This window comes from Ranitomeya imitator, chromosome 6 (genome assembly GCF_032444005.1).
Source record: "Ranitomeya imitator isolate aRanImi1 chromosome 6, aRanImi1.pri, whole genome shotgun sequence".
Classification (NCBI taxonomy): Eukaryota; Metazoa; Chordata; class Amphibia; order Anura; family Dendrobatidae; genus Ranitomeya; species Ranitomeya imitator.
The window spans coordinates 376,984,648-376,993,230 of NC_091287.1; the positions used below are offsets into that span (position 1 = coordinate 376,984,648).

The 8,583-nt window shown below is 41.4% G+C and overlaps 1 protein-coding gene across 2 annotated transcripts in view; it reads left to right on the forward strand.

Annotated features, from left to right (window-relative positions):
* Nucleotides 1-7,724, forward strand: part of SPIRE1 (spire type actin nucleation factor 1) — a 193,183-nt gene extending 185,459 nt beyond the window's left edge. Inside the window, exons 14-17 of one of the 2 annotated variants that reach the window (XM_069731015.1) lie at nt 935-1,005; nt 1,241-1,268; nt 1,371-1,507; nt 4,464-4,928. In XM_069731015.1, coding sequence (XP_069587116.1) covers nt 935-1,005; nt 1,241-1,268; nt 1,371-1,507; nt 4,464-4,725 — 498 coding nt within the window. In that variant the 3' untranslated portion in view covers nt 4,726-4,928. Of the gene's footprint in view, nt 1-934; nt 1,006-1,240; nt 1,269-1,370; nt 1,508-4,463 lie in introns of both variants that reach the window. The other variant, XM_069731016.1, reaches the window with a different exon arrangement.
* Nucleotides 7,725-8,583: the final 859 nt, after the last annotated feature.

Consider the following 8,583-nt stretch of genomic DNA (forward strand, 5'->3'; position numbering starts at 1 on the left):
TGATGATCTCACACCCATCCCAGGCTGTTGCAGCAGGTTCAGCGGTGCTTGGTGGTGAGGGGGCTCCAGTGACATTTTGTTAAAGCCCGGAGCCCCCCGCACTTCCTTTGCCTCAATGCCAGAGGCGTCGCATGCACAGATTGAGATCTCGGCAACGAGATCTCAGGAGACGAGATCCTGCTAATCCATTTGTCCCACGATGGCTCTAGCTCTGCTACATCTAGATGGCAGGCTGCATGGTTGCATGATGCGACCATACAGTCTGTCATCCAGCAGTGTGTGTTCAGTGTCCTATGAACTCCTATTACATGTCTGATGGCACCGCGAATGTGAGAAAGTTAACACGATTGTGGTGCCGTCAAAAAGGTCCTGGGAGTTAACAGCCAATGAACTCACTTCACTTTTCCGATGTCGGCGAGAGTGCAGTGGGAAATTTTCATTCTTTCAATGAAAAGACTTTGTGGATGGGTGTGTATGCTTTTATACATTGTGACTATGGGGTTAGTAACAGGGGCGTCTTATTGACGCTTCTCCATTACTAACCTCTGGGCTTGATATCACCTGAAAATACAAAGGTGACATCAACCCCCCAACTATCACCCCTCTTGCCACCTCTACATAAGGGCTTGCTTATATGAAACACCTAGTTCAGATTATCCTAGATTATCCTGCTGATAAAACAGCGATTGTATTGAAACTACAGCATACAGCCCAGTAAGTGACACATCCCTGGAATCTGGGTCTCTGCTTTTACATTATGCTGCTCTCTGATTAAATGGAAAAACCTGCTGACATGCTGACAGATTCCCTTTAATTGCTCCTCTCCTTTGCTCTGTACTACAGCTCCTAACGGCTTGTAAATTTCCACCAAGATAATGTTGATTTGCGGTTTTAAATGACTCTTCTCCATTTTGTTCTTTTTTTTTTCCCTCAGCTTTGTTTATGTTGTCGAACAAAGAGGTTTTCCCTATTTACGTGGTCTTACACTTGTCAGTTCTGTAAACGGTATGTATACAGATAGATATGTATTTACGTACAGTTTTTGCTTAGATTTTTTATGGGTTAAATTGCTTATGTTTTAGAAAACTTGTCTGTTTAATAGAAATGATCTATTGTTCTTTATATAGATTCTATTCATTCTGTGCTTTTTTTTTTATATACACTGATGAGTCTATACTTGGTGTGTTAGGGTTTGTGCAATCAGTGTGATTAGTCTCATTCTTGTGTTTTGTGCTTCCAGGCCTGTGTGTTCTCAATGTTGCAAAAAGGTAAGTTTCTAAGTAGATATTACCCATACTGTTATTGTGCGTGCTTATTATATATGCGGGTTATGTTTCCAACGATCTGTACTTCCATTTGTGTTATTACAGATGAGACTACCTTCAAAGCCATATGCTACACTCCCTATCTTCTCTCTGGGACCTTCTGCCTTGCAGAGAGGGGAGAGCTTCCTGAGGCCCGAAAGGCCTTCCACCAGTCATCATCGTCCCCTGCGTTCTTTACCTAAGTAAGTAATACACTGCCTATAAGCTATACATGGACCTACTCCAGGTTTACCACAGACTAGCTCATACACACAGTCCACCTCTGTAGCCTCCCTACACAAGATACACCGCTAAAATCCAGTTATTTGCCATTTAAAGCATGTCTTGTGCACCAATAAGGTATTTGTCCCATAAAATACTTGTATTAACAATCCACCCAGTATGATTGGTGGGGGTCCAATCACTGAGACCCTCACCGTTCCCAAGAACGTGAATGAAATGGTGATGCACATGCCTTCCCTTCTGTGAGACCAATGGAACAGCTATATGCTTCTTCATTCTGCTGAGGTGCCCACTACAAGCCACAGGTCTCCTGTCACATGTATGAATGGCGCTGCAGGCGATCAAACTTCATTCTGCTGCATTACAGGGGTTATCCACTACTCATGCCTTATTTAAATACTATATTCTCCTGAGTAAAATAAAAATAAGACACTCGCCTCCCTCACCGGCTGCATGTCCCAGAGCTCATGTGACATTGGCTGCAGTGATCACATAACATAACAATCAGCTGCCGCTTATAGGCTGCAGTTATTAAATTTCTTTTGGACTTCTGAGCTTCATCCAAAGGATGTATGAAAGAACCAGCTCATTAGTGGCCACTGATTGGCTGCAGTGCTCACATGACATAAACATGTCACACAAGTCCTGGGAATCATTGTTGGCATCGTTGGAACAGCACCATTGTGGGAGGTGAGTGTCTGTTATTTTTAATCTTACACTGGACTGTAGTATTTAAGAAGGTGCAGTTCGAGTAGTGGACAACCCCTTTAAGTCTCTGAGACTGATTGAAACAGCGGAGTACTAAGTTTGGCTATCTTCATCAATCCCATAGACTTGCAATAGAGCAGCTGCTCCCATGCATAACACACTTAATTTCAGAAGTGCACATGGGACCTTTCTAGCATACATTTGGGGTGGGTGAGGGGGTCCCAGTGTCAGACCAACTCCAATTGAACAGTTAATATTTATACAGGGGATGGATAATATAATATAATATTTTTTTTAATACCAAATTACCACATTAAAGTGTCATTTCAGTAGAACTTCCAGCAGAATGTTTGTTTGCTTTCAGCTCCTCTTTCTTTCCTTTTCATAGAATGTTAAAGGCACCAACTGCCATTTCCTGTCTCAGTAATATAACAATCTGTCTTCACTGAATATTGATTTACCTGTGAATTGAGAATGAATGATCAGTCCAGGAGGAGAAAGAAGCCGATTTCTCTGATAAGATATATTACGAAGTTTCTTACTGTGGCTTGTACTATTGATTTCTTAAATAAATAATTCAAACAATGGTTACTCTTTAACATCTTTCTGATATCGGGCGGAATCGTGATCTGCCCGCGTCTATTAACTAGTTAAATGCTGCTGTCAAACTCTGACAGAAGCATTTAACGCGCGCTTCCAGCCATCGGGCCAGAAATACGCGCACGTGATCGGGGGTCAGTGGTGCATCGGTATGCAAACCAGAGGTCTCCTTCAGACATCTATGGTGGTTCATGACAGACTGCTATGAGCGCCACCCTGTGGTCGGCGCTTATAGCAATGCTGTAGTTCTACTATATAGGGGCGATCTGTGCATCACCTCTATGTAGCAGAGGCAATCGGGTTGTGGCAGCTTCTAGCCTTCCATGGAGGCTATTGAAGCATGCCAAAAGTAAAAAAAAAAAAAAAAAAATGTGATTAAAAATATAAAAATAATATAAAAGTTCAAATCACCCCCTTTTCGCCCCATTCAAAATAAAACAATAAACATAAAATCAAACCTACACATATTTGGTATCGCCGCATTCAAAATCACCCGGTCTATCAATAAAAAAAGGATTAACCTGATCGCTAAACAGTGTAGCAAGGAAAAAAAATCAAAATGCCAGAATTACTTTTTTTGGTCGCCGCGACATTGCATTAAAATGCAATAATGGGCGATCAAGGAGACTTTTACTAAAAGATTTAATGCTCGGAGCCCCTGAGTAACAATTTGTGGTTGGAAAACTCAATGTAAACAGTCATTTGTAGATCATAAGATGGCATCTATAATTAGGGGTCACACATGGGGTGTAATTTTTTTATGAAACACTTGACATTCTGCCACTGTCAACGGGGTATGTGGCTCATTTAATTTAAAAAAAAATGTATTCTCTCTTTTATCTGATCTCAAAGGGAATATTTTCCCTGTATGTCTCATATCAGCTGTGTTGCTGAGAAATCATCTTTTATCACTTTATGTAAATGACCTCTTCCAGGCTCCGGGGCAGTTGGTGCCAGGATAATTACTCTGCCTCCAGAGATTATTGTACATGAATGGGAGTTACCAGTGTGATGGTTACCAGTGTGATGTGTGATGGTCGCTCTCTTGCTCTCGTGATCTCACTGCAGAGCCGTGTGTGATTATACCTGACACATCTACAGGTTCCTCTCAGCTTCCAGCTCACAGGCAGACAGGGTTGTAATATGGTTGTAATACAGCAGAGCTCAAGAGATCTGCAAAAAAATGTGTTTGCAACAAGACAAATTTCATTTCTCCTATTATGTGTTAGTTACTTGTCTCACACTGGTAACTTCCCTTTCATGTAAAATAATCTCTGGAGGCAGAGTTATCTTCCAAGCAGCGTCCTCCCCAGCGCCTGGAAGAGGTCATTTACATATAAGAAAAATTGGGATTTCTCTGGAATAAGACATTGGATTGCAGATATCAAGGTATCATCAGCTTCCTATGACCTGTGTGAGGGTTGGTCTTACTGACAGACTAGATTCCATTTAAGAGAATGTCATTACTGGACAGCCATTTACATTTTACCATGGAACAATTTGAAAATCATCTTGTTTAGATACACACATTTTTACCTAACAGGCTATTTTGCATTGGTTGTATGAAGATGATGATGTAATTACTATGCAACTGTTTCTGCCTTTTAGGTTGTCCTCCAAGTCAAAGTCTATTGACAAATCAGATGATGAGCTTCAGTTTCCAAAAGAGCTTATGGAGGACTGGAGCACCATGGAAGTGTGTGTGGACTGCAAAAAGTTTATCTCGGATATCATTAGCTCCAGCCGCCGCAGCTTGACTCTCGCTAACAAGAGGGCTCGCTTAAAACGGAAGACGCAGTCCTTTTACTTGTCTTCTACTTCTGGGACTTCTGAATTCCGCCCCACAGAGAGAACAATTAATGAGATCTGACTCTCGTGCCTTTTAATCAGATTTTATTGTCATTTGCTTTTTTTTTGTTCATGAACGATCAGAATTTTTTTTCCTCCTTTGTTTTTTTGTAAATGGCTTGATTAATCTTGGATCTGCAGAATAGCACACAGCCCTCCTGCATCTACACTCTGGGTGCAGCCTTTGGTTTGCACTGGATAAAAGCAACAATTGCCTTTTATGAATTCGTCCATTTGTAATTAATCACTATTGCATGGACTGTACTGGAGATCTGATGACGAAGCCTATGAGGATAAAGCTGTTACCTCACAAACTAGTACATATCCCAATGTTCTACTAAAATAGTAGGCCTGTTTTTGTATTTTTTTTGTGTGTATTAATGTTTATATTTAACTAATCATTATTAGCTGTCGCCAAATTGACAATGAACGATGTCTTCATGCAGAAGAACTACTTAGGGTAGAGTCTATGCTGGGATATTGGACCTTCAGGTATTTTCATGATATAGGGTACTAGTCAACAGTGATTTTCTCTGTTAGAAGCGTAGAAGTGATTAACTGTAAAATCAGAGCAGTTTAATTTCTTCCTCCGTGCCAAATGAAGTCTTCCCAGACCAAATGTCATTCTGTCCCTTCATGAGATAAAGCTGATAGATGTTTAGACCAGTTTTCATTTCCTCTCTTCACTTAGTGGATAGACAAATGTTGAAGAAATTACATGAAATGGATGAAAAAAACACTGAATTTATATTCTGGTTTCTTACATGAGGTTTCAAAGATCCCCCTCCCCCCCAAATAGTTTAAATGATCTAAAATAAGAAACAATTCCATACTCGCCTGTTTGAGTATGTGCATATGACGACTTTTTCCAGGCAAGTGGACTCCGAAGCCCATGTCACCTGAAAAAGTGCCCAGAAAACTCTCAAAACAACGTACAGATTGTATGCATTGCTAAGGCAAAAATATTTACTGTTCATAAATTCAGGCATTTGAGCATCTTTTAACTGTTTCAGGTTTCCCCAAGCGGTTAAAAGAAGTGACCTGGCCATTCTTCAGGCTTTTTTTTTTTTTCACTTTAAAGATGCCCTATATTTTACATTAGATGTCAGTGGGATTTTTTAAAGCATCTTGCCAGCGTTTTTGCTTGATAAACCACTAGCAGGCTCTCCATTGTTGAATAGAGTTTAAAAATAAAATTACGCTAAAAAAGATGTCACATAAACACTAAAAAAAAAGATCCAACTCTCAAAACGCAACAAAAAAAAGAAAAAGATGCTTTAAGAAGAAAAAACAAACGCATCAATGTTTATTTGAAACTGCTGTGATGATGTCCCAGTTACCGAAGTGACTGCTGCAGCCAATCACTGGCACATGAGTCCTATGGCCAGTGACTGAAGTAGTCATATGGTAGACAAGTAGACAAGAGGTCTTTGCTGCAGCAAAGTAAGCAAGACTGTCAGGATGAACTGGTGCAGCAGCGGCAGGCAATTTAACGGGTGAGCGTGGGTTCCTTACTTATTTTATACCCATTCTTTCTGGCCAACTTTCTTTTTCTTTTTTACAATTTTGGAAAGCCAATGTAAGGAGTTATTCCAATTTTCATAAATGCGTCTTCTCAGTTAGTGCTTGTATATACAAGCAATTTTGTAATTCACTTCTTATTAAAAAATTTAATTTATTCTTGAGATAAACACTTTTGTTTACAGCTTGTTGCTCTGGAGACCGACCACCGCTGCTAGACAGAACATGTGGCAGTGCTTGTAAGCTTTTTTTCTGACGACCTCTTTTGAACCTGACCAGGATTGTTGGAGCGTGTGCTGTTACCTACGAAGCCCAACCACCAGCCTTAAAGCATGCCTTATACGCTAGACAGCAGCAGTGGTCGGTCTCTTAGGCAATGAGCTATAAACAAAGGTGTTAATATCTAAAGAATGGCTGCCAATTTTCAATAATCAGTACATTACAGAAATGCTTGTTTTTACAATTACTATCTAAATATATCCATAATAAAAGTGGGAATAAAAATTCATCTACTAGCTTATACTCAGTTGTATACAGATACGTTATAGCAATATGGTAGCAAGTATGATACCTTTATTGGTACAATACAAAGACTGTACTGGTTTCTACCAGCTGCCAAATGGCGAATCTTTTATATACCTTATTTTTCCTTAATGAGGTTGGAAAAATATGTAAATACAGTAATAAACCTTCCCTGTACCTGTAAAGCATTGCTGTGTGCCACAGTTGAGGGTAGATTCCTCTTGGATATGTGTTGGTCTAGATCAGGGATGATTGGCAGCTGTCGCCCGGATGTAAATACTGCGCAGAACTGGTGCGGCCGAGCGTACAGGTCCATGCCCGAGTGCACTAGTTCTATCTTTTACTATCAGGTTCTGATTTACAAAACCGAAACTCTCATTTGTAAATACCTGTACGATATTTATTAACTGGGGTGTGTTCTTACTACAGACCGGAAGGCCCGACACCAGAGGAGAGGTATATTTATATGTACATTGACTATAACTATGTCCGTTTTAGCATCTTATTGTATTAGGATTTTCTGCATTGATGACGTTTTACGTCAAAGCTGCAGAATTATGGTTCCTTTGTAATAATTTAATGCATTTATTTTCTAGCTGTTGGCTCCGTGTAAGCACCATGCGATGTACAATGTAGAACATTTGTGAGCAGTGTTTATTTTACTTTGTTTTTTATTATGTCCTTTTATCTGGCTGACCATTAGGTGAATTCGTCAGTGCTTCATTCCTGTCAGCCTGCAGGGCATGCATACTGTACCATTTGACAATTCCTCTGGCACTCCAGTAAGCACGAACCAGCTGGAGTGCCAATGGTTGCCTACCCTTGCCATGTGGTGACTCCAGCCTTCATTGATTGTAGATGTTCTGAACTCCCATCCCATGATGGATCTATTCCTTGTTGTCTTTTACCTCCTTGTACATTTCTCCACAGCGGCAGCTGCAGGGCTTCTGTGAGGACAATAAAATGCCTTGAAATCTTGATTGTGTAAATTCCTTCATTAAAAATGGGCTTTGTGGGGTGGGGGAATGGCTAGCTATGGATCTGAGAAGACACACATCCTGGAGTTCCTCTACACCAGCGACAAAAAGATCTGACTAACCGGCTCCCCACAGCATGGGAACGACCAAAAAGGGCAAGCTTACTGCCCCTACATCGTCCACATCCACTGCACAGGGAATCATCCAATCCTACCTCCTCCGCCGCAGCCTGTCGCACCCCTGACCACCACCTCTGCTACATCTCCACCAGGCATACTAACCAGGACAAGCGGAGGTAATATAGAATCAATCCCTGCCTTACCCACCCGGATGCTTGCTTTGGAGACTCACTCCTGCCACATGAATTCTGGGAGATCCTGGCTTCTGTCAGGCAACCACTACTGCCATCACATCTGCTGAAGCACCACATGTGTACAAGATGGCTCTGGCCCCATGTGGACCCTGAGGCAGACAAGCCCAGAGAGTCAGACAAGGAGGGTAGGGGATTATGTGCAACCCCTGTATCCCTATCACAGGATGGGAGTGACTGCAAACCTGCTCACAGCCATTGCACAAAGACACAGTGAAAGTGGAGCCTGTGCATCTGAAGCAGCACATACACATGGGACACAGAACCTGGCAGCACCATGCAGGAGACTAATTAACCCTATCCCTCCCGACAACATACCTCCACAGGGGACCCCTTTGAGTCAACTACCCACACAGAGAAATACAGCTGGCTTACAAAAAATATTTAATCGCAGTTCACTGGACGATCAGGATCATAGATTAACCCCTTTGGAGCCTGACTGGAATCTCATGGATTCTTCTTCAGAGCCTCTCACAGGGTTTCCACAGCT